The 27,031-nt window shown below is 37.2% G+C and overlaps 2 protein-coding genes across 6 annotated transcripts in view; both read left to right on the forward strand.

Moving 5' to 3' along the window:
* Window positions 1-15,851, forward strand: part of LOC127617714 (solute carrier family 4 member 11-like) — a 112,161-nt gene extending 96,310 nt beyond the window's left edge. For all 5 annotated transcript variants that reach the window (XM_052089775.1, XM_052089779.1, XM_052089776.1 and 2 more), the window contains 8 exons: window positions 74-147; window positions 3,165-3,390; window positions 3,506-3,612; window positions 9,115-9,280; window positions 10,549-10,722; window positions 10,904-11,099; window positions 12,111-12,280; window positions 13,863-15,851. In XM_052089775.1, coding sequence (XP_051945735.1) covers window positions 74-147; window positions 3,165-3,390; window positions 3,506-3,612; window positions 9,115-9,280; window positions 10,549-10,722; window positions 10,904-11,099; window positions 12,111-12,280; window positions 13,863-13,929 — 1,180 coding nt within the window. In that variant the 3' untranslated portion in view covers window positions 13,930-15,851. The remainder of the gene's footprint in view (window positions 1-73; window positions 148-3,164; window positions 3,391-3,505; window positions 3,613-9,114; window positions 9,281-10,548; window positions 10,723-10,903; window positions 11,100-12,110; window positions 12,281-13,862) is intronic.
* Window positions 15,852-18,073: 2,222 nt separating this feature from the next.
* Window positions 18,074-26,840, forward strand: LOC127617722 (ribose-5-phosphate isomerase-like). Its single transcript, XM_052089794.1, has 9 exons — window positions 18,074-18,153; window positions 22,990-23,050; window positions 23,135-23,190; window positions 23,453-23,512; window positions 23,720-23,784; window positions 23,984-24,052; window positions 24,860-25,001; window positions 25,226-25,325; window positions 25,624-26,840. The coding sequence occupies exons 1-9, from the start codon at window positions 18,097-18,099 to the stop codon at window positions 25,719-25,721; spliced, it is 708 nt and encodes a 235-aa protein (XP_051945754.1). The 5' UTR covers window positions 18,074-18,096; the 3' UTR covers window positions 25,722-26,840.
* Window positions 26,841-27,031: the final 191 nt, after the last annotated feature.

Below are 27,031 nucleotides of genomic sequence, written 5' to 3' on the forward strand. Positions count from 1 at the left end.
TATGCAAACTCATGCTGACTCCACTGCTGGAAGACTGATATGTTTTTTTTTTGTTGATGTTTTTGACCCACAGGTCAATAGAGGAGGTGATAGCTTTGTTCATTTCCATTGCTTTTGTAGCAGATGCAGTTAAAGGCACTGTCAAAAGTAGGTGGTTGATAAAATACACACATATATGCACAGTTGAACCCTATGGAATTATCTGGATTTCTGCATGAATGATTCTTAGATTCACACTTTTTACTGCAGTGAATATTTCACAGAGGAGGTTTTTTTTTTAAAGTAATTTTCTATATAGGCACTTACTTTAATCTTGGATACCAAAAAAATATATTTTCACAGTTATTGGCCAGGAAAATAATATATATATTTAATTTAACACACACTTGCTTTGTGACAACATGCCCCAATATGTATACATATATAAATGCACCAACATGTATGCTTGTTTTCACAGTATACTCTATGTTATATAAGTTCTTACAATGGGAACCTACTGTTTATTGAATCTGCTCTGCCTGAATGCCTCTATTTTATTTCTTTTTTTAAAGTAAAAAACAGCCATCCTCTAAAACATTTGTTTATTTAAATCTAATATGGGCCATTTAATACCTTGTCAGAAAAATTTAAACCGTAAATTAAAACATGTGAAACACATGTGGCAACTTGCCTTTATAGTGATGTGACAACCAATTTTATTTAAAAAAAATAGCCCTGTCCTATGAACAAAGTCCTTTTGTTGATAATGTATTTTCATTACATAGTTTACCCTTGCCTTGATGTATTCTAGTGTTATTGTATTCACTTGCTTACATAGGAGCTATTACAAAATATGCTAATGTTAAAATTTTAGCTTGGTAGATTATATATACATTATTCTAATTTATACCTTGGTCTATTTGAATATTCGATTCTGATTGGCTAAACTGCATGTGTTATAACCGTTTAATGGACAGGTAGCTCCAGTCAGTTTAATTTCCATTATATTACAGTTTCTTTCCCTCCACACCGCAGTGAATTTTCCCTTAAAAGAATTTTGAACTAGGTTTTTGAAACTAACATGCAGTCCAACTGCTAGAGAAAACAAGCATTTGTGAACTTGGACTTTTTACTCGAAACCTCATATTTAATGAGATATAGCCCATGTGACAATTTCCCTGTGTAACAACTAGCCCTGCTCTTCTCTGTCATAAATACTTCCAATTTAATAAGTCCTATTTAGAAACACACACAATCACCCACACAAACCATTTTACAAGGTCATATCTGTATTGAACAAATGTGTTAAACAATTAAGATAATAAGTAGAGAACACCGATAACCTTTACTATAATGACTGCTTGAAAAGAATGTAATTGGATCCAGCTGTGGGTTTGACCTGGTGTATAGAAAACAGCATTACATGTTCTTAACAAAACAATTCTAGCCTGATCAAAAGTGACTTCAGAAATCCTCAGAAGAAGAGCTCATAAAACCACAAATGTTTACAAGGGATTTCAAAAGATTTGGTCCTGCCGAGCAGCACCATCAGTTCAGCACCATTGCTGCTTTCCCTACTAAATGAAGTCAGACTGATCAGTAAATGAAACAGCTTCAACAAATGTAAAACAAAGGTCACTTGCCTAGAAAAAAAACAATAACAAATCAATCCATAAGAGTTGCCATCCTTAAGAATTCACCGTCAAGGAGACAGGATGTATTCTTTAAAGAAGTGACACAGAACCCAAGGCTGACCTAAAAATCGTCAAGCTTCAGTTGCAATTGATTCTGTCAGTTTTCATAAGTCTACCATAAGAGAAACACTGTCTAGGAAGAAATCATCATTACTCTTCACAAAGCACTGCTGCGATAGACCATCTGGATATTCCAAAGCTTGTCAAGGACAATGTTCTGTAGAGAGATGAGACAAAAATGTAAAATTTTAATAAATGGTGTGCTGAAATCGGAATTCTGCGTACCACTGCCAAAACCTCTTTGCGATTATGAAGTATTGTGGCGGGAAGTATAATGATATGGGGCTGTTTTGCTGTCTCAGGGTCTGGAGGGCTTGGAGTCATTCAGGGACCAAATCAATTCCAAGTTATATCAGGAACAGAATGCCAGGGCCGTCTGTTTGTGATCTAAAACTCCAAAGAAGTTGGGTCATGCAACATGACAATGATATAAAACACAGGAGAAAATCAACAACAGAGTGCTTTGAACAAAAGGGGCCAAATTGAACAAAAAGGCCAAATTGGTGTCCTGACCCCACTTCCTTTGAAATGCTCTGGTATGATGTGAAACAGGCCATTCAAGAAAGACATCCCAAAAATGTGCAAGGACTGAACAATGTGCATGTGTTATCAGCAGAACGCATCGTTTGATGTTATTGGCAATAAACGAGATTCCACTAAATAAGTGCTCGAATGCTTTTTCCATTCTTGATCGTTTAAACCAATTATTCAATAAAGATGTGGCGCATACAAATTCTACGCTTTGGAAGCCATTTGTGCTGACGATTCCAAAGAGTTCACACAATACACACAACAAATGGAACATTTTTATGTACACTTCCATATGCTTTTATATACATTTTGACCAGATCCAGATGAAACCTGTAGACTTTTTTTTTTCCATCAAATGTTCAGGGTTGATTTTAGGGTAAAACCTTTAGAATTTTGCTGAATGGATTCAACATTGAAAAAGGTGTTAAACAGAACTGAAAGTACTACACTCTTACTGGTAACTTAAAAGTATAATTAGATGCTTGTAATGTTTTCGATGTTTAAATTATTGAGGATATTCCAGTCTAATATGCATAGTCTATATAACTATAAGTAAGCCATTTGTTGGTTGATTTAACTGAAAAGTGCAACACTTTGGATCTTTGGCACTATCAAACATTTCTTTGGTTGTTTGAACTCAAGTCCAACACAGAAACACTGGCTTGACCAATCCGTTTTGGGATGCTAGTGTCAGAAATAACACACTTCAGCTTTAATAAACAAAACACATAAGGGGAGGTGATGTGTAGAACATTGTAAATGACATTTATTCATATTCTGCAGATATCATTGGAGCCTTCTGTGGATATCTGTGTGCAGATTCCGTGTGGGCCTGATTTTTATCTGTAAAAAAGTGAGTAATGCTAGCAGTACTTTTCAGTGTATGTATCTCTTTTACAGTCTTTCATGAATTCTACCATGCTCCCACTCTGGCCAATGGGAGTGCAGCAGAGTTGAGTCGCATCAGTGGAAGTGTACATTTAGGAGAACTTAACTTGACAGAGGCGATGCCAGTTTCCCTCCCAGAATCCTTCATTCTGTGCACAAGGGCACGGCCACTTCTCTTTCTCCTCCTCATGCTGGGCACACTGTGGGTGGGATACACACTCTACCAGTTCAGGAAAAGGTGAGGATCTCTACCTGCCATAAACATGCAAACACCTGCACACACACTGCTGGGTATTTTTAAAGAGTGATAGAAGTCTATTTTGACACCCCCATCTTTCCATTTTTCCTGGCAGTCCATTTCTGCATGTGAAGATGAGAGAGATTCTGTCCGACTGTGCTCTGCCTATCTCAGTGCTTGTCTTCTCTTATGTGGGATCATACGTCTTCAACGACATTGCCTGTGAGTCATGTGGCAGTTTGTGTATTTTTGTTGCACACACTCACATCTATACGTGTCACTAGCAAACATTAAAGCTCCTCTGTACATTTTTACACCACACATTCCTAAACAGTGGTTAATGCTAGGTACAGTTTTTTTTATCCAGTTTGTGTTTTGCTCATTTACATCCACAGCTTTTGATCAGTACTGTATATATACTCTCTCTGAGTATATATACTCTTTATATCCTGCTGGATCTCTGTAGATCAAGGTTTTTTTAGTGGTGTTTACAAAGAAAGCATCACTATGTTTGTTGATACAAAAATAAAACTTCTGTCATACAAGTAGTCCATGTGACTTGTGAATCATATTGCAAGTCTTCTGAAGACATATGATTACTTTGTATGATGAACAAACAATATTCATTAGAGATAGCACATTCATAGAAATTTAGCTTATAGACATGCTGCTGCTGCTACTGCACAATTAGACAAAACTCAAGACATACTGCATCGAGCATGTATGACATGTTGCTGCACAAATAGACATTACAAACAATTCCCCAACAAAGCATGGATTATTTGCAGGGAATCCCTTGCACAAAACGCATAACAATAAACACAAAACACAATTATCCAACCAATGCATCCATGTATCGCCACAACTTGTGTACTGCTGCTGTTCCGAAGAGCCATGTGCACAGAGTAAATGCTAGCTAGGTGTGTCTTAGCCACAGGACAAATGCCGTAATGCTAAAGAACTACATTTCTATGTGTGCCTCATCCTACCTAGCCAAATAGCTTAAATGGCTAGTGACCCAACTCATAATGTGTATCTGAGCCAGAGATAATTTAACTAGTGACTTAGCAATGTGTGAATTTATTTTATAAAAATGTGCTGAGATGGCAATGTATGTCAGTCAAATTTGGCTTTGGCTTACCTTGTTAATGGCGTGCTTCTACTTTGTGTCATGGCCAAAAGCAGACCTTATCCTGCAAACTGTAGAAAGAAAACCCCAGCAAACCACCTGAGTAAATAGCATTTTCAGAGAAAACTCTCGTAGTGTGCTGCAGAGAAACCAGCTTATCTGCAAAACTGAGCCATTTAACGTTTAGACAAAGAGAGAGAGACGCAGTTTGATTGGCTACCCGATTACAAGTCAAAGGACCAATCAGCTTACAACATCCGAGCCGAGTGGCTTAACATGTAACATTTGAGCGAGTCTGAACTTAATTTCAGATCAAATTATTATAAATTAAATTATTGGGTGTATATGATATATTAAATTTTAAGTCCATAAACAGCGCTGAACTCCAATATAGCTGCTACATCGTTAACGTCAAACCCCATTGTAAATCACTCGCATATGCAACAACATTTTGTGGTATGCAAATAAAATATGTCTGTTATAAGGCACTGGCTAGTATATATTTAGATTTTATTTGCCATAGATTGAGATGTGTTGTGGTGAAGATAAACTAATGCACCACGATCCTTTTACTGAATAAGAAGCTGGCACACGTGAGTGTGCACTCCGAAGGAAATTGTCCTTATTTGGCTGCAGTGTGTCCTGAGGTGTCATGGATCATGATGTCACAATCGCTTTTGTTTAGCCACGAAATGTCATTGACAAAGCATTTAACAATGTCAACCCTGACACAACATTCTCCATTTTAAAGCATGGGTACAGACCAGCGACACACCTGTTGGATGTCTGTTAGAAGGTGAAAGTGTTGCAAAACTTGAGAGGATGTAGATTTGACTTTGATAACTTGTACAATAAATATATTATTACACGGAAGTCAATACACATTATGCAAGAAAAGTTTCCTTTTGCTTTGTTCTGTTTATTGTGTGTCCAAAGACGAGAGCTGTACATTTCATGTCTCTTTTAATGGCCTTTCTATTGTTTACAGTCAGCTGGTGATCAAAAATACAAAATATACATTAATTCTAATCATACATCGCACGGATGAACGAAAAAAACCCACTGTGCAACTTTTCGCTCGCTAATCATTCTATCTCTGGTAATATGTGTTGCACTCATTCAACCATAAACATTTGCTCGCAGAGCAGTTGTAATAAAGAGACAGTACCATTTTAGTGCTTGTCATACATATCAAGGTATACTCACACAAGTGCATATAAACAAACATGTAATGAAATGTAGTAATGTAGTAAGTAGAATAAATGGGCAAATACATCAAAATTTAAAGCCACAATCATACATTATGAAATATTTTAATTTCAGAACTTCACTGTAAATAGTAAAGAATTTTACAAATAGGCTCGTGCCATTTTGGTGATGTAGCAGTTAAACATTTTTTTTTTATAATTACTTATTAAATAGTTATTCTATTTTATTATTTGGTTTCAACAAAAATGTTAAAAATGTGTACGAAAATTCAGTGACAACAGCTTTTAGCATTATTAAAAATGCAATTTCATGACATTATATAAATTGATAGAATGTGAAATACACAAGCTAAAATGTGATTAACATGATCAAAAGTGAGATAAAAAAATTAAAATACTACTATATTGCATGATATCATATTTGAATATTAAATATATGTGAAGATGCCCCCTTCTCAGTTTGCTTAATATCTTTTTTCTGTTTTCAGTTGCATGACGCTTACATGTCATGAAAAGTCTTAAGAATAAAAACATTTTTTTTTTAAATCATTTGATTCATAATCAAAATTATTGAATGTCAAATATGTTCTGATTAGATATGATTCTGGAATTTTGTGCAGAATTTTGGATTATTTCTCTTACGTGTCTGTAGAGGGTTGTTCTTGCAAACGTCAAGAACAACCCTCCCTCTGCACTCAAGATCTGTGAAGAGGATGTGAGCCACCTCTTCCAAAGGCAGAATATCAGGAAGGCTCCTGGACCTGACGGTGTGTCACCATCCTGCTTGAAAATCTGTAAAAACCAGCTGGCCCCCATCTTCACACAGATCTTTAACAGATCACTGGAGCTGTGTGAAGTTCAAGCCTGCTTCAAACGCTCCACAATCATCCCAGTCCCCAAAAAAAACTCCATCTCTGGACTAAATGACTACAGGCCTATCGCCCTGACATCTGTAGTCATGAAATCCTTTGAAAGACTGGTTTTGGCACACCTGAAGGACATTAGAGGCCCTTTGCTGGACCCCCTGCAGTTTGCCTACAGGGCTAACAGGTCAGTAGCTGATGCAGTCAAATTGGGACTGCATTACATCCTGCAACACCTCGACGCTCCAGGGACATATGCAAGGATCCTGTTCGTGGACTTCAGCTTGGCGTTCAACACCATCATCCCAGACATCCTCAGCACCAAACTCACCCAGCTCACTGTGCCAGCCTCCACCTGTCAGTGGATCACAAACTTCCTGACTGACAGGAGTCAGCAGGTGAGACTGCGGAACATCACATCCAGCACCCGGACTATCAGCACTGGCACCTCCCAGGGGTATGTGCTCTCCCCACTGCTCTTCTCCCTCAACACCAAAGACTGCACCTCAGGAGACCCATCTGTCAAACTCCTGAAGTTCGCTGACGACACAACAGTCATCGGCCTCATCCGGGGCGGTGATGAGTCAGCCTTCAGATGGGAGGTTTATCAGCTGGCTCTCTGGTGCGGTCAGAACAACCTGGAGCTTAACATGCTCAAAACTGTGGAGATGACTGTGGACTTCAGGAGGAGCCCCCCCACTCTGCCCCCCATCACCATACTCAACAGTCCTGTGTCTGCTGTGGAATCCTTCAGGTTTCTGGGTTCAACTATATCCCGGGACCTGAAGTGGGAGCCCAACACTGACACCATCATCAAGAAGGCCCAGCAGAGGATGTACTTCCTGCGCCAGCTTAGGAAGCTCAACCTACCTAAGGAGCTGCTGATCCACTTTTACACAGCCATCATCCAGTCTGTTCTGTGCACCTCCATCACTGTCTGGTTTGGATCTGCCACCAAAAAGGACAGGAGCAGGCTACAACGGACAGTCGGGACTGCAGAAAAGATCATTGGTGCCAACCTGCCCTCGATTCAGGACTTATACATTTCCAGAGTCAGGAAACGGGCAGGAACATCACTGCAGATCCATCTCACCCTGGACACAACCTGTTCCAGCTTCTCCCCTCAGGTAGGCGCTACAGAGCAATGTACGCCAAAACCAACAGAAACAGTTTCTTCCCACAAATCATCACTCTGATGAACAGCTGATTTCTGACTCACAATGTCAGGAACAATTCCTGTGCAATAACCCAGTAACTCTGTCTCTAATCAGCCACCTGTTTACTGGTTAATACTTAATTTTATTAATCATTCTCTATTTCAGAGCTGTTCATAATGTTCATACTGTTCATATTTTTATATTGTCATATTGTATATACTGTATACCAATCCACCTACCTCAAGTCACAACTCCTGCACAAAATACCTATACTATTTATACCAGCATCCTTTGCACTATGCTTCATCGCACTGTGTACATGTATGCATAATGTATGATAATAATAACTTTACTCCTGCATCCTTTGCTCTCTGATCACTGCACTATTTGTCAATATGTCTATATTGTTTTTGTTCATAGTGTGTATATTTGTGTTGTCTACACTGTAGACTGTGTCTGAATTTAATTTTATTTTTGTGTTTTTTTTTTTTTGTATGAGTAAGCACATTGTGATCAATGTACAATCCTGAGTCAAATTCCTCGTATGTGTACACATACCTGGCAATAAAGCTGATTCTGATGTCATGTCGCAATAACCAATGAGGATTATGTTATCGACACTGCAGCCAAATTGAATTTCAGCACTGCTCACATTTTGTTCTACAATTCTTAAATTTGTCTAACATTTCTCCAAGATACACATTTTTCCCTGGCATTTGCAAGCAGAAATTCTGTTTTGGGATCGTTTTTCAGCAAATTTGCAGTAAAACATTATTTCTGTCAGTTTTAGTCCCGGTAAGGCATTTAAAACAAGGAAAAGAGGATTTGTGGTATAGTTAAGCATAGAAAAACAGAAACAGAATGAAATAATTGCTTTATCATGATTAGCTTCAACATGGCAAACAGCAATAAACTGTCATTTTTAAATGACATGCAAATAGATAGGAATATTCAACAATGAGAATCTGCTGAAATTTGGCTTAGTTTGTGTCCAGGAAAGCATGCCAAATCATACGCCCCTACCAACTCGACACACACACTGCCTGTGCTCTCTCTTTCTTACTGCCAGCATTTTACAGCAAAGCCACTCACACCAACTAACACTACATTATACCTCCAACTCCTCCGTCATCATTTTGGTGTGGGAGTATAACTTGGTTATCAGAGTCAAATTCTACTTCTTACCTCAGGTTTTCGAATGTTCACTCAGCACTCCAATGCTGCAGTGAAGAGGCTCAAATTCAACATTAGATAAAATCTCAATCTCTTAAAATTTTGGTCTGGTTTCGCGGGGAAATGGCAGTGAGGATCTGTGCTCTGGTGTGGTTTAAGAGCTGAGGCTGAGTGTGTAATGTGCTCTCTTTCAGTGCCGGTGTTTAACTTCTATAAAGGTCCAGTGTTTCAAGTAGCCCCATTGGAAAAGCTGACTGGAGCGAGTGTCCTGAGTGCAATGGGTCTGGGCTTCCTCCTGTTTCTTCTCATCTTCATCGACCAGAACATTGTGGTGTCGCTTACAAATGCACCTGAGAACAGGTTCGTGTCATTTGAAATCTGCACATAATGGCAATGACATGTTATATTGGCAGGATGTCTGAGATGTCTTTATCAGTGACATCACAGAATTCCAAGCATTATTAATTGGTTTCATCTGGATATATAAAGTTTGAATATATCTTGCTAATCATACAAGTGGGTTTATCTTTGTATTATAAATCAATTTAAATTGTAATGACTGGATATTTTCAAGATGAATACAACTTCTAACCTTAGTCCACATTGTGTCTAATCAGGCACAATGAGATAAAGTGACAAGCATTCTTTTCGCATTCACACTAACAGCGATTTGCTGCAAAAAAGTGACCTTCATTTATTAATTTAAAATGAGAGTTGGTCATTTTTGGCAACATGAGGTACAGCTACCATTAAGGCTCAGTCATTTTCACCATTGCACAGTGAAATACCACAGACCACATTTATTTCAATGGGAATTGCACAGTCAGGAATTTCAAGAGATTCCCTATGCTAATCTCACGTGGGGTTAAAGTTTGGTGGACCTTGACATGCTAATTTGCAGCATTGACCAATAGTAAGTTGCTTGGTTTGGCATTGGGTTGGTGCTTCGTACATAGCTACACTGAACATTCACAATGGATGAGGAAATCATTTTAGCTGTGATTTTCTTTACTTGAAAACTTTACTCTCCAGATTATGCAGTGCAGCCTAAAATGGGGGCTGCTTGGCAAGAGGTTTTTGTGGGTTTCACACTCGCCTCACATCAGCCAAAACCTTCTTTACTTGCGGAACTTGGTCATACAAAGTTAAATGTAACTGAGCCTTTTGCGATATGGAAAGTTGAGCATAGTTCAAATGTATGCAAATGAGCAGCGGCACAATGCATCGACTAACAATGGGAGGGCAGACAGTGATCAGCCGCCTGATACAGTAGGATGCTGCAGTCGAGTATTAACACCTACTTGCAACCAACAGTACAGACTTGGTGAACTTCAAGGATTTATTCGTTATCAGTATGAACAGCCTTTTAATCTGAGTTTTTGTCCCAACCGGCCGAGACAAGACATTTTAAGGGGTGATCACACAAATGTTCCTTTGTGAATTTTTTCACAAAGGAACATACCATATGATTTCACACGGGAGAGTGTCTGGTTTTAGTTATAACACTTCACAAATAAAAAAAAATTATAGATTTCTTTTTAAAAAAATGGTGCAACACTGTAAAAAAATGGTGCAACACTGTAAGTGATTCTGAGTCGTGACTGTGTATGTTTGTGTGTGTTCCATAGGTTACTGAAGGGCACAGCATATCACTGGGACCTGACTCTGTCTGGCTTGATTAATATTTTGATGTCTGTGCTGGGCTTGCCGTGGATGCATGCTGCTTTCCCTCACTCCACTTTGCATGTCAGACAGCTGGCCATCGTGGAAGAGCGGGTGGAAGGAGGACACCTCTATGAAACGTGAGCACACATCACATTTCAACTACCCACATGCTCACAAACAATTACAATCACAATCAATCTGTGAAGAACAGACATAGGTATCATTGCTGTTGGTTTTAAATTATGCCTGTGTGTGTGTGTGTGTGTGTGTGTGTGTGTGTGTGTGTGTGTGTGTGTGTGTGTGTGTGTGTGTGTGTAGTATAGTGAGTGTGAAGGAGACACGGGTGACCTCGCTTGTGGCAAACATCCTGATAGGTGTGAGCGTATTTCTGCTGCCAGTGCCGCTGCAGTGGATTCCTAAGCCTGTGCTCTATGGGCTCTTCCTCTACATTGCTCTCACCTCCATTGACGGCAATCAAATGTGTGACCGTATGGCTCTGTTACTCAAAGAACAAGTGAGTGTGTGTGTTTGAACAAAACAAAGGCAAATAAAAGTCATCTGTATTTTTCAAATAAAGATACATTGGAGAGATCAGTGCATTTTAGCTGTGTAAATAAAGCAACAGAACGCCCTCTACCTGTCATGGACAGAAATTTCTGAAGATCCAGTGGTGGATTTTGGCTAGTCTAGGGGACCTGCATCAGGGAATTTTTAAATTGTGATTGAAAATGTATTACATTTGGAAAATTTGATAGTGAGTATAATTATTTCTAGTTATGCTCAGATGTGAAATATTTCATCAGCTTTAAATTTTGTTAGTGCAATCTTAATAGACCATATTCACATTTCTTGGTTTGGAATGCGAAAGTATAGCAGAGAAAACTTCTACAGCGGTGAATGCAAGACCACAGCAAATATTATTTTTTTGTTCCTATTTACTCCCAACAGCAAAAGGGAAAAAAAGAAGTTGCCATGATTTTCCAAAAGAAGAAGAAAAGAATAGATAGAGGTGTTATACGGCAGTCAGAAAAAAAAAGACTGCAAATTTACTTCCACTCCCTCAACAGCTGTATTTTAAACCCCAGTGCATCAGTGTTGACTAGTTTCTGGGGAACAAAAAACAAAGTACAATGTTATAAATGTACATAAAATAATTACAATATTGAAACTACAAATACATTTATTTATTGATATAATGTTAATGATGTTGATAAATTAAGACAGAAATGCATCATCACAGTCTGTGAAAATGAAATAATTTTTCAAAATCCTTCTCCAGTAATATCGAGAAACTTGAAAAGTAATGGCAAATCGTGCATATTCATTGGTCAAAAGGTGTTGGAACCCTTATAGCACTCTCTGTGCTCAGCTGCTCTGTATTATATGATTTTGTTTGTCTGCATGATGATGGAAGTTCTGAGATGGAAGATGAAAAAAATCTTTCTCAATCTATTTCTTCTTTTTTCTCTATGGCTACTCTTTCTTTGTCCCTTTTTTGCTCAATCTCTCTTTCACTCTTTGTCAGACGTCCTACCCTCCTACTCACTACATCCGTAAGGTGCCACAGAGGAAGATTCATTACTTCACTTTCCTTCAGATGGTGCAGCTGCTTTTCCTGTGTGCATTTGGGATGTACCCTCTCCCGTATATGAAGATGATCTTTCCTCTGCTAATGTTTATCCTCATACCCATCAGGTGACTACTGAAATGTATCCAAAGCTATGAGTACTTGCCTTTTATACTGTACTGTTACAGAGTACTGTTTATTGCTGCACATTTGCATGAATGATTAATGGTAAGCATTATTAGGTATTTGAACAAACCCCTAACACTAAGTATTAAACTTTGGTGTGCAACTCATCCTGCATCTTTTTAGCTTTAAACATGAATAATACCTTGAATCATGCAGCTTGTTGAGGAGCTCTGTTTTATTACTTTTATAAATAATTGGTTGATTTTTGCCTGGTGGGTAATAATATAGCTGTAAAATAGATGAAATGAATAGAGTGTTGTGTGACCGCCCTTCAATGGTCGCTTGGTTTCTACTTCTGTTGCGTCATGCTGGGTTGCCTCACCCATGGTTATATCTCATTGGTTCCGGTCTATCTCTATATTGAACGTCAAATATGTTCTATAATAATATAGCTGTAAAAAAAAAAAAAAAAAACAGACATATACAGACTTATATTGAAGGAGGGACCTGAGATATACCTAATTTCCATATTAAGTTAGTTATTTTCTAATAAGTAGCCGAATAATGTACTGTTCTTGTAAGCTGTTGATAAATTTCGTCATGTGCTTGGATACAACAAGCACGTTGTGATTAGCCTAAAGCAGAATTTTTATGTCAGCACATCTTGACATAGTATTAACTCAAACCATTAGTCATACAGCCAGAGCTGGACTGGTGATCTGTCATACCGGGCTTTTTCACGGTGTGCTGACGCACTTTGGGGCCGTTCAGGCGCGGACTGGCCATCGGGAGAACTGAGCGGGACAGTTGGTCGGCTTCAAAATGGGCAGAATGGGCCGCGATAAGCTAAAATGAGTGCTGTGTTATACAAAACGGACCACAAAACGGCGCCGAGATATGCATAAAAGGACAGTGAACAACGAATCTCATTTGCCTCCATGTTTGAAACCATAAATCCGCACATCTTATCACGTGGCTTATTCAGCGCGCTACCACAGCGATGTAGCGCATGTGGAGGCCAGCGCTATTCTCCGCGGCATCCACGCACAACTCACCAAGCGCCCCACCGAGAGTGAGAACCACACATTATAGCGACCACGAGGAGGTTACCCCATTTGACTCAACCCTCCCTAGCAACCAGACCAATTTGGTTGCTTTGGAGACCTGGCTGGAGTCACTCAGCATGCCCTGGATTCAAACTTGCGACTCCAGGGGTGGTAGTCAGCATCAATACTCACTGAGCTACCCAGGCCCCCTTTACATGACTTCTTAAAGGAAAAATTGTGTTAAGTTTTCCAGAAAAGACTGTATGTGTGACAGCGACATATGATAGAGACTTGGGGGTGCACTCTTTTAACTTGGGCCTCTTAGCAACCACCTAGAAAATATCCAGAACCCCATAGAAGCCACCTACCAATGCTCTAGCAACCACCCAAAACATTTAAGCATTGTGTTGCAAGTTTTGCATGGGCAAGCATCTCACATTTTTTGTCTGAAAATGTAAATGTATGTATAGTTTAACAATGTGCAAAATTGTACTGTTAAATTTGCCGGAATATAATTCTGATTGTGTCTTTGTCTCAGGAATTGCCTACTGCCCAGGATCATTGAGGCAAAGTACCTGGACATTATGGATGCACAGCGCATGTAACCACATGCACACTGAGCCTCTGAGCAAAGGATCTGGGAATTGTATTTCTGAAATGCAAAACTCTGGGAGGAAAGGATTCTAGTGTTTAACAGCAGGTGTTCTGGTGAAGCACTGAACAAGTAAGAAAGAGAATGAGTGAGAGAGATTATAAAAGAAGGATATTTTAAGACAGAACAAGAAGTAAGAGATGCCTGTTCACCGAGTAGAAAGACAGACTGCTGTGTGACTGTTTGACTATTGACCTTGGTCAGTCATTGCTTCTCTCATGATCTGAATTCTACACCAAAGCCCCCCTCTCTCTTTAGTCTATTCTGATGTATCCATGTACTGCAATATGGATAAAACACTTCATTTATGTGACGTAGGAAACCATCACATGCACTCTCAAAAATTGTGCCAAAATACAATTACATCTTAGTGTTTCTGATGCAAATACAGCTGGTTTTCAAAGACACAGTGAAGTGTATCTTCAGAGACTGAATCAATATGTAGCAATACCTCTTAATGCTGAATATAAACACATTCAGTGTGTCACATAGTCAGAAAATCTCTCACATTGAGTAAAAAAGCTATTATCATAAATGTTCCAGTGCATTTTGGTACATAACTCTGACAATAAGTAATAATGAAGTGAGCATGAACCAAAAGAATACACTCACCTTATTAGAAAACTGTGTCTTATAGCAATACAGCAGATTATTAGAGGAAATCAATATTTTAGAGTTTTCTAAAGAGAGTTTTCTTTTTGAGGTAATAGACTTCTAGTTTGGATACCCACTGATGTGTTGAGAATGTAACATATAAGTGCTGGTGATTCAGGGATAAAGGAGAAAAATAAGCAGCATTTCTGAGAATCTTACTGCTGAATGGACTCTGACATTTAAGCTTTTGCTCATCACAGGACAACACAACCGTGTACCTTCCAAATGACACATGCACAGAGGCATGGATATAAACAACACATGCATTATCATGTCTGTCCTTTACACAATAATAATAATAATAATAATAAATAAGCAATGCCTTATATAAGACAATTCTTTGATTGGTTTAGCTCTTATGTAATGGTCAACCTAAGGTATAGTACCATAATCTTACAAATTGATTTCGATTTTGCTGAAAACCCTCTCAGCAAGCATGTATAGCACTGAGAGACCACGAGATGTTGTAATCTAAGATGATTCTGACCCATTAAACAAAGTTACATTCCCAGAGAGAGTGAGAAAATAGAGAGGAAGAAATGTTGAACAGAGATGTAAATCTAGACCTTTGATTAATCATGGGCAAAAAGTGTGAGCACCTGTGCTCTTAATCATAGGCATTATGAGATTAGAAAAAGCTATAAAATAAGACTAGACTGATATTTGGCATGGTAAGCTTTAAGCTTGAGAGTGAAAAAGATAAAATGTGAGATTTTAAAAAGTTTCTCTTGAACATCTTGCACCACTTGCATAAGAAACATTCCCCATTTCTCTCTATATTCCCTGTAAAAGTATCAGTTATTCTCCTTGAATCCTGACCTCTAGTGTTAAAACAACCTACCTTCGGTAATCCTGTTTGTCATTGGACATCTCTCAGTATTTACTGTAACAATATTGAAGTATTTTACTTTTAATTTGTGATTGCTCACACCTGGGTGGGACATGTTGACAAGTTATGTTCTGTGCTGTTTAAATATTGTTTTTGATTTTTTTTTCCTAATCATGAATGTATAATGTGTAGATTTTTATATAACACATAAAATATCCATTGTCAATTGATTTTGTCAAACAGATAAGCTAAATTTGTAAACTGCAATATGTAAAAACTAAAGTAAATAAGAGACATGTTTATTGGAAGGATGGTGTGGGTTTAATCAGGGTATGCTATACACTGAAATCTTGGTCATTTCAAGCTGATTGCCAAATAAAGAGATATATTGATACCCATCTGTTTCATATATATGTTTTCTTAGTGCAGTTACAGTTTTATCCTTTGACCAAACTATTACAAGTCATCTCTCAATGTCTGTTTTTTTTTATTCTCTTGAATTAATAGTTCTTATGCCACCTCTGTATTAGTCCCCAAATGTATGCCTAGAAGTGGCAAAATACTAATAACACCATTATGAATATGCACTTAATGTCACATATTCTCTGTTGTCTTTTGTTTTTGTGCTTTTATGTTGAAATTCTTGTTTTGTTCCCACTTTTCAGTTTGTTTTGTGGTACTTTTGTAGTTTTATTTCACTACTGGTCCTCCCTGATTGTTTCCTCAGCTGTTCCTTTTCTCCCTTGTATATGTAAGCCCTTGTTACCCCTGGTTTGTTTGTCAGTTTTTGCATGTTTTGTCTATGCTCTGTGCTAGGTTCCCTGTGTTTTGCATTTCCTTTTATTTGGAGTTAGCTTGTTTATTTTTCAGTTTAATAAAACTACAAAAGGACTACAAAACAAACAGGAAAAGACAACAGAGAATATGTGACACTTAAATTATTGTATTATAATACTAAGTGAGGTTATTACAACATTTTGGAAAATGTGAGTGATACAAAGTCAGGAAGTGAGGGAATACTTTATTTCTAATACAACAACTGTATTATAGTTATACTTGGGTCATTGACAAATACAGTTGTCTGAGATAACTAATATAAATATATATATAATATACACACCCTTGACTATTTCACTGGTTTAAGAAAGTTGTGTCAAATTCATACCAATGTCATCTTTGTGTTCAAGTTGTTTTCATACATTTTTTAATAACATTTACAACATTTTCTACATAAAAAAGGCTTTAAAATGTCAAGTAGTGTAACTATCAAGTAAAAGGTATTAAAATACTTTTCTTATATCTTGACAATACATGAATAATTATAAATATAATTAATAAATCATCATTAAAAAAAGATTTTTTTTTATATATTCCAAACTTATATATATTCCAAACTTTTGGCGTGTATGTATGTTTATATATATAAACATACATACACGCACTGGTAGCCAAAAGTTTGGAATAATGTACAGAATTTGCTCTTATGGAAAAAAATTGGTACTTTTATTCTCACGCACCTTACAGTCTAGCTCATCCCACCAAAGCTCAATGGGGTTAAAGATCCATAACACTCTTTTCCAATTATTTGTTGTACATGAAACTGGTGTTGAGCAGGTAGAATTCAAAGAAGCTGTGAGCTGAGGACATGTGAGGTGTCTATTTCTCAAACTAGCGACTCTGATGTACTTATCCTGTTGTTTAGTTGCACATCTGGCCTTCCACATCTGTTACTGTCCTTGTTAGAGCCAGTTGTCCTTTGTCTTTGAAGACTGTAATATACACCTTTGTATGAAATCTTCAGTTTTTAGGTTTTTTGGCAATTCCAAACATTGTATAGCCTTCATTCCTCAAAACAATGATTGACTGAGGAGTTTCTAGAGACAGCTGCTTCTTTTTTGCCGTTTTTGACCTAATATTGACCTTAAGACATGCCAGTCTACTGCACACTGTGACAACTCAAAAACAAACACAAAGACAATGTTAAGCTTCATTTAATAAACCAAATAGCTTTCAGCAGTGTTTGATATAATAGCAAGTCATTTTCTAGTGCCAAATAAGCAATTTAGCATGATTACTCGAGGATAAGGTGTTGGAGTGATGGCTGCTGGAAATGGGGCCTGTCTAGATTTGATCAAAAATGACTTTTCTTTCAATTTCAAATAATGATGGTGCAGTTTTTTAACATCAGTAATGTCCTGACTATACTTTGTGATCAAATGAATGCCAAATACTATGTATAGTACATGTTCTTCTACGACTTACAGAAGTTTAAAATTAGTGTATTCACGTCAAGAACTACGGTACATTTTCATGAGGTTATATAATGTAGGCATTTACTGCACTCTTGTGGTGACGCTGAGTGTAATCCCGGAACTCCGCTCATAGCTCTCCCACAATAAATATTATATAAATAAATAATATTATCCGCTTATTACCCGGGTTGTTTATGATAATGTAAATGTGTTGATGTGGTTTAATGTGCTCATTTTGTCCTCCTGACCATCTGCCTGTTTTCGGGTGATGAGGACGCAGGTGGGTTGTGTTTGCGGCTATCAGCAGCAGATCTCTCCTCAAACACGCTCATTTACTCCAGTGGAGACACGTGTGTGACAGCAGCAGGCGGACCACGACACATTCATGGCTGAAGAGGCAAAGAAACACGCAGCCTATGCTGCTGTTGACAACCACATAGAGGTGAGATTTTTTATGTAATTCTTAATGTAAATATCCCCACTAGTTACATCAGTTTTAACTGGCTACATTGGGAACATGAAACGCTTTTATGAAATATGTACACGTGTAGAGCTGAGACAGAGACGAGTCGAATGCTGAATATCGATTTATCTTGTAGTGATATTAAATTACTCTCGCATGATGGTACCTGAAGCTCTGGTGTCGCAATTTAGTTCTTCTTGATTAATTGCCGTGCATTGTTATGCAATGTACACCAAATATCTGCTATTGCACTTTAACTAGATATCTAGAGACTGCTACTACGCGATAAATTGTAGTTCGGTGTATGGCATCACTCACTTGCCTAGAAGACAAAGTTGAACTCCTGTCCTGCTTTTACACGAGACTATTTTAAACGTATAGTAAGCTAGGTGATATAAGCATGCTAAAGCTGGTAAAATTAAACCGTGTGCGATTAGCACGTTTGGAAATAGCGTAGTGTGGTGCTAAGTGTATTCTTTAAATAGTTAAACATGTTTTAGCAAAAGTGCTTTTGTTCCGTGTTTCACATCAGTGCTGATATATACTGAACGACAGCACGATTACGAGTGTGAACAAATAACATTAAATATCTTCCGGTTTTGACAAAAATTGGCCAGTTCATGTATTTTTTTTCCCCCTCCGCCAGTGAAAATAGTTCCAAACAAAGCCAAAGCAACAAGAACAACTCTGCACTGCTTTTAAAGGGGTAGTTCACCAAAAAATGAAAATTCTATAATTTATCGTTTTACTTTCTTTTGCAGAACACAAACGAAGATTTCTATAATTATATCTCAGCTCTGTAGGTCCATTGTGAACAGTGGCCAGAAATTTGATGCTTTAAAAAGGTAATTGAGTCAGCGTAAATATAATGGATAAGATTCCAGTGGTTAAATCCACGTTGCCAGAAGTGATATATGATGGGTGTGGGTGAGAAACTGATCAATATTAAAGTTATTTGTACTATAAATCTACACTTTTACTTCCACATTCTTTTGTTTTTTGGCAAAAATAAGCCAGTACTACAGGACGGGGTGGTGGACTGGCATCCATTTTTAGATGTAACTTTAACTGTAGTACATTAAAGTCTATGACTTATGCAATCTTTGAGCTGCGAGTATTTTTTACTGAACTTTGTGAATCATGTGGTGTGTGAGGTAATTTACGGACTCCTAAATTCAACAAGGAATTTATTGAGGATTTTTAGGGGGGGTAGTCTCCAACTATGATATAATACTCCTTGTAGGTGATTTGAACATTCATGTGTGATGCTCAACAAATTCCCAGGCTGAAGACTTCTTAAATCTTACTGACTCCTTTGGCTTCGACCAACTTGTGAATGGTCCTACACGCGTTCATGGGCACACTGGATCTTGTCCTGTCCCTTGGTTTGTCTATCTCTAATATTGAGATATGTGACATTACTTTTGCTGATCACAAGCCTGTATTGTTTTCAGTTACTCTCCTGCACCAAACTGTGAAATCCCATATTCCTATTCGCTGGTCTCGTACAATTACTTCTACCACAAAATGAGACTTCACTGCTTCATACACGGAGGCATTACAATCCTCTCAGTCTTGTTCTCACTTACACTGCAGTGCTGAGGAGCATATTATTGATTTTAACTCCACCTGCACTAAGACCCTGAACTCTGTTGCTCTTTTGAGGGCGAACTATGTTCAACCAAAACAACATCCTTGGATGAATGAGGCTATTCGATCTTTAAGGCGGATATGCAGAAGAGCAGAACGAAAATGGAAAAAGGACAAATTTCAGGCGTCATATGAAATTTTAAGAGATTCATTATAAAAATTCCAGAAAGCAGCAAGGGCAAAATACTTCTGCTGTTATTGCTAATAACTCTCATAGGCCTGGAGTCCTTTTACCACTATAAGGTCTGTCATAAACCCATCTGTAAATATGCCTCATGAAATTACCTCAACAACATGTGACCATTTCCTCAATTATTTTATTGATAAGATTGCAGATGTCATATCACGCATTCAGCCCCACGTGTGTGATCCATCACTTCCACTTATTTGTTCTGCTGCTCTTTTTCAATTTGAACTGATTTCTTTTCCTAATCTCTCAATGATTGCTGAACAATTGAAGGCCACTTCCTCCCCCCATGATGTATCTCGAAACGATTTCTGAAACAAATTATAGGAATTGTTGAACCTAGCATATTGTCTATAATAAATGAATGTTTGGCTGCAGGGACACTACCAGAGTAGAGGTCGATGCCGATCTTTTGAAATCTGGGTCGGCCGATTTATTTTGGCCGATATGTGCTTGTTTTTAACCTCTTATTTGATAGATAAAATGTAACGCACCTAATTACTTAAGATAGACAACATTTCTCAAATACATTTATTGAACACTTGACCAGTCTGCACTTGTAGACTTAAATAAAAAATGTATAATGTAAAAACATATTGTATAAATAATGTATAACAAATATATTAAATAAACAAAGCAGGTGTTACGAACTGCTCTGAGAAACGAAGGTTGAGATTCAAATGCAGCTTTAATTAAGGGGCAATCCAGACACGTAATCCAATATTCAGAGCATCCAAGAGAAGCACAGGCATAACTAGGGATGGTTATCGTTAAGGTTTTAATGGTATTACTACTCTTACCGATACTGCTTATCGATCCGGTACTTCAACTGTATTCTTAACGGTTCTTTTTGTTATATATAACAAAAAGAACCGTTAAGAATCATTATTATATATATATATATATATATATATATATATATATATATATATATATATATATATATATATATATATATATATATATATATATATATATATTACACAAATATAAACGTTATATAGGCACAGTGATTTAATTTCAGGAAGGTCTACTAACATTACTGTTAAGGTGTGGTCTAAAAAGAAATCTAATAAAGTAATCAATTGCAAAATAATACTGCATAGTTTATCATAGATTAATTCTTATTAATGCAGAAGTTATTCATTCAAGAGTTGTAAGTGATTTTCTCTTTGCCTTTTGTTGTTTGATTCGCAGTAATGGCTCAATCGTCAGCATGTTTATTAGGATGCTTCCCCTTTAAGACCGAGTTCAGATCTAATAGGCTCCTGACTCTGTAGGTTTCTGTGGGTATGGGTTTCTTTGTATGGATTGTACAGCATATTGGTCAGCATATGATGTATTAAACTGTGTTCTATAAATAAGATTGACTTGAATTTGAGCGAATCACTTCCATTTCGGTGGAAGGAAAAAAATAAACTCATAGTTTCCAATAGTTATTTTTGGTTTAATTTATCTGTGGCCGGCACTGGAGGGTTGTACAGTCTGATCTCCTTGTTTCTACAGTATAACAGCACCTTCTAGAGGTTAAATTAGAAAACACTCCATGTGGAGTTGGTGTGCAACAGAACTTGGCTATTTATAGAGATGGACGCTTCAAAGGGGAGTTTAAAACATTGACAGAGAAATGACAAGGTATATATTCAATGCACATTATTATTATTATTATTATTGACATTGTACAATAAATCAGACATTCAAGACAATCAAAGGTGGTTTGGTAATTAATTTGTTTTTAACGAATTGCTGCACTGGAGAATTGCATTGCCGACAAGGTGGAGAGGACAAGCAAATGGACATTAGCTCTTCGAATGGTTGGAACAATGTTAAGTCATGGATGGAAACTGCTTACCATTTCTCATAATATGCAGTTTTCAATGATAAAGTGTCACATGCATTTGTGCATATCCGTTTTTTTTTTTTTTTGAGGATCATCCAATTTGTTCCAGTCAGATTATAAACATGAGCACTCAGAAGAGGTTTTGTTTCTAAGTGAATTTATAAGTTATTGTATCTGTTATAAATCAGTCATTAATGGCAACCTTTTGTAAATGTTGCCTGAGTTTTGTTTTTGCTCGGCCGTTCATTTGCTTGAGAAAGCAAAGCACGAGCACAGTTCATTGTGTGAATGCACAGGAACGGTTTTATAGTTTTAAATCTTATAATTTTGGACTATAAAATTTTCCAAACTTTTCTCTGTTCTGACATAATTCACTTCTGTCTAATCTTACTAATTTATGATGTAAATATGTACAAAAAAAACTTAAGAGCATGGTAAAATATATCCATCTGAAATAAATTTGATATTCATGAGGGCACATTGTCTTGTTATATAATACAATGTGTTCATGTGAGGGCACATGGATGTATAATATAGACAATGCCATTCTGAAATTACCTTTAAAAAGACAAGACTTGAGTTGATTTTTCGATCCCTTTTTCTCTCTTTCTTGTACATTTATAGATCTAAAATGACAATAAAATAATATAAATATTGTCAGTAGTGATGCAGCTTAAAGTCACTATTTGGCTTTGTAAGGCAGTGTTTAATGTTACTACAAACACATTTGACCTGTAATATTTTAAAAAAAAATTCAAATGGCAAAGGCTTTGAAGAAGGTGCCAGTGTGGGAGAAATGTATTAAAGTATTGCCATGGAAAGTAATACTTACTAAAGTTCAGCAATATTGTACATTTGAGTGTAAAGTTTTTATTCAAGTTATAAATTGTAAAAACTATCAGCTGATTAATCGGCCATCGATCTGTTTTCCCCAAGTTATCGGTTGACCTCTATCCAGAAGTGGTCACTGAACGAATCGGTGAATGAAATCAAGATCAACAAAATAAATCAAAATGGTTGTAAAAAAAGTGCATTCATGTCAAGAACTACGGTACATTTTCATGAGGTTATATAATGTGTATATAATTTATTATTTTTTTATTTTAATTTTTTTGCCTTTCTCTCTCATCACACATAGAACAATCAGGTAGTTGGGGTGGGCAGCGGCTCAACTATTGTCTATGCAGTGGACAGACTTGGTAAAATATCTAATATTATGCACTTATGCACAACCCACAAAGCTCTTGCCTATGATAGTTACTAAAGTATGACTTGTCTACTAGGGGAGAGGGTCAGACAGGAGAAGCTGAACATTGTGTGTGTCCCCACCTCCTTTCAGGTTGGTATAAACCTTAATTACCATTTTATAGCTATATAATGTGTGTGTGTGTGTGTGTATATATATATATATTTGCCAATTATTAGTCCATGATGCCTAATGCATTTACAAATGGAAACTTATTGAAAATTGTTATCCACAGATGTTACTATATTGTATATTTTAGCATGCTGTATTGACTAGTCAGTATCATGGACCTGTTTTATACAGTAGTAGTGCATATTAGAACTTCCAACTAACTGTCTCAATTGTGTTTATTTAGGCCCGTCAGCTGATTCTGCAGCATGGTCTCATTCTTTCTGATTTAGACAGACATCCTGAGGTGAGTTAGGGAAATTTTAATGCACACAGTCAAGCCAATGCAGCCTAATTGGTCCTGTATTATTGGAGTGCATACAGTATCTTACGGCATGTTATATCATTTTAAATCCCAAATAAATGCTTGGTTTTGCCAAAATATTAATTGTTGAAAAAACGGTACATATTTTCTTATGTTTAAAATAATTGTATTATTAAAACTATTTCGTAGCTGGATGTAGCGATTGATGGTGCTGATGAGGTTGATGCTGCTCTGACTCTAATAAAAGGAGGAGGGTGAGTTTAGAAAAAAACAGTTACCCTAATTTAAGAATATGCTGCAATTTCTTGTCTTCATTTGTGTGAAACCCTTTAGGTGTCATCAGACCCTGGGTCTCATGTCAATTCTCAGTAATATAACATTTCTTTGAGTATTTAATTTGAAATATAAAGAAACGTCAGTTGTTTCCTCTTCTTTTCTTCCTCTATAAAATAGAGGCTGCTTGACCCAGGAGAAGATTGTGGCTGGTTGTGCCAAACACTTCATTGTCATTGCAGACTATAGGTATGTCTGTGGCCTACTGGCAAGAGAAGGTAACAAAAGTCGTTACTTTGAACTTTGCTAAATGGTTGCTTGCTCACTCTGTTGTTGGATATTTTATTTACCTGCAATTAGATGCTAGTTATTTGAAATATCACTATACATTTATAATGAACAATCGAATTAACTCCAATTGGCATTTTTAAGTAATTTTGAAGTCAAGTACTCTAACCCACAAAACAAAAAGCTAACTGGTTACTTGTAAAAAATAACAATGACATGTACTTGATTTTTATATTTTTTTCATAAACTATGCATTTCTTCCTGGAAAAAAGAACAATATGCATTAATAAAAATATATTTGTATTTTCTTTTAAATAAGAGCAGAACATTTGCACCCCCAATCTTGGCGGCATTAGGTTATTGCACATATACACCGATCAACCACCTGCCTTGTGTAGGTCCCCCTTGTGCTGCCAAAACAGCCCCAACCCGCATCTCAGAATAACCTTCCGAGATGATATATGCTTCTCGCCACAATTGTACAGATCGGTTATCTGAGTTACTGTAAACTATGTCTGTTCAAACCAGTCTGGCCATTCTCTGTTGACCTCATCAATAAGGCATTTCTATCCACAGAACTGCTGCTGTTTGTTAGGATTGCTTAACATTGATTATAGTTCATCAATACAATCCTAGGGGACATCTTTCATCTTTACTCGGGCTGTGATTGTTATATTACATAAGCCTGTCTTCCATTAGATGAACACATCTTAACCTCTAATCTGTACATGCAGTCATGTTTTATCATGTCACTTGTTCTGTGGGCAGAAAGGACTCAAAAGCCCTTGGGCAGCAGTGGAAGAAAGGTGTGCCAGTGGAGGTCATCCCTATGGCGTATGTGCCCGTGTCCAGAGCCATTGCTCGCCGGTTTGGAGGAGAGGCCGTGCTGAGGATGGCAGTCAGTAAAGCGGTATGAGTCTCTTCTAGATTGCTGTTGTTCTTTCTGTGTCATGGTTATATGTCCTAGTGTAGCTGGGTGTGGTTTACAAATATTTGATGTTACTGTCTTGGCTTGTTTTTTTTTAAGCAGTGTGTTTCCATGTGGACTGTATGTAGCACTTACTATGCTTGGGAAAAGTAGGTGGTCCAACCAGCAGCAATAAGACTGTCTTCCTTTACAATATCTAACTTCAGGGTCCGGTGGTTACTGATAACAGTAACTTCATCCTGGATTGGAAGTTTGAGCATTCTCAGAACTGGAAAGAGGTCAACACTGCCATCAAGATGATCCCAGGTCAGTTCAGATAAGTTCTTGTCAAACTTTGGAACATGTCCAGAGCTAATGTGATTAACTCGCCTGTGCTTGGACACCTGTGTGAATGTGAGCTTGAGGTGAATTGACTTCATACATCCGCTAAAATGACCTGGACTAGTTGTTTTAAAATGATTGCAAAAATGGCTAAGAAAAGTGAAGTTGGTTCTAAGAAAATGTTTGATATTGTATCTAATGCAACAATTCATGCATTTAAGTGTGGCTTTTTGGGCCACTGTATATTCCTCACAACATGTTGAATAAATCTCTTTCTTTGTAGGTGTGGTTGAGACAGGCTTATTTGTGGGGATGGCTGAGAGGGTGTACTTTGGAATGGAGGATGGAAGTGTTAAGACTAGAGACCCTCCCGTCAACTAAGAAATTCTCTCATGTAACCGACCAGCCTGCACAACTCCAGTGCCATTAGAATACACAGACTCTGGCAGCTCTTTTCTTACAGTTTCTAAGCTTTGTGGTACAGAAACCACCAGTGTCACGTGAGAGGCGTGTGGTCAGTACATTTCTGTTATCCTGTGGTGGTGTTCGTGAAATGTGGAATTTTACACACCAATTCAACATTAGGCCCTCAGATATACCTGTTTTCCTCTTAGCTACTGTCTGGAAAATTCTGCATATGCAATGTCCCACACATCTACAGTGTATGTTTGCCTTCTGTGCTGCTTTACGTGGCCTTGTCATGCATGGATGTAAATGCACTGAATGTAGTCTTGTCTCATTTTTATAAAGTATGGATTAAGTGTAGTTCATAGCTGCTGTCCTTACAAATGCATGCAACTTGATTTAAAAAAAAAAAGGTTTAAGATGGAACTGTTCTCAAAAATAACACCCCCCTCATATTGATCTTTTGTAGGTTCACTGGATCATTTTAAATATTATTGTCTTTTTTTTTTTTTGCTAACTGATGATTGTCAAATTTCTTTATGTTCTAACCATGTTAACTTCAACCTCAAATGTTCAATTGTGGCCTTTACATGCACCAAATGGTTAGTTTTGTGAAGTGTTCAATGATTCAAAGGTTATTTTGTCCCTGGACAAAATTCACTATTTGAAGGGGTGAAATTACTCTCTGCTTTTCCATATTGATTTGTTTTTTGTATGTTTTCGATGTGCCTGTGACTATGGACCCGGTGTTGTGAATTTGGCTCAGTAGACATCCAGCAGGCCTTATTTCCTTACAATATTGTTCTTGATGTTCTGACTCTCTTCTAAGGTCACTGTGAATTTTGGGTATAGTACTACTTAAAATACCAGCTTATGTTTTGCTCTCCCAGTTTTACTGTGACACTATATGAAAGTTTCAAGTGTTTTAAGTCCGTATTAAAAATTGGACCAAACAATTATATAACTTTTTTTGTTCTTTAGTCTAACATTTTACTAAATTAGTGGGGATTAGTGGTTACGGTGGGGAGGGGGGGGCGCAGCAGCAATAATATTTTGAATGTATATAGATCCATTTACAGTGTTTGAGAAGTGAAGTAATTGTGATATAAAAAAAACCTGGTGTTTAAAAATTCAATCATTGGCTTTAATATTTTTATGTGTGTGTGTTATACTATACCCACTAATAGAATAGTTGTACAAACCTGAAGACATTTTTAGTATTTAAATAGAAGAATGAACCGTAATCATCTTTTCTCTGAAATTTCCCGTGGACTCCTCAGCACCTC

Source organism: Xyrauchen texanus, chromosome 24 (assembly GCF_025860055.1).
Source record: "Xyrauchen texanus isolate HMW12.3.18 chromosome 24, RBS_HiC_50CHRs, whole genome shotgun sequence".
NCBI classification, from domain to species: Eukaryota; Metazoa; Chordata; class Actinopteri; order Cypriniformes; family Catostomidae; genus Xyrauchen; species Xyrauchen texanus.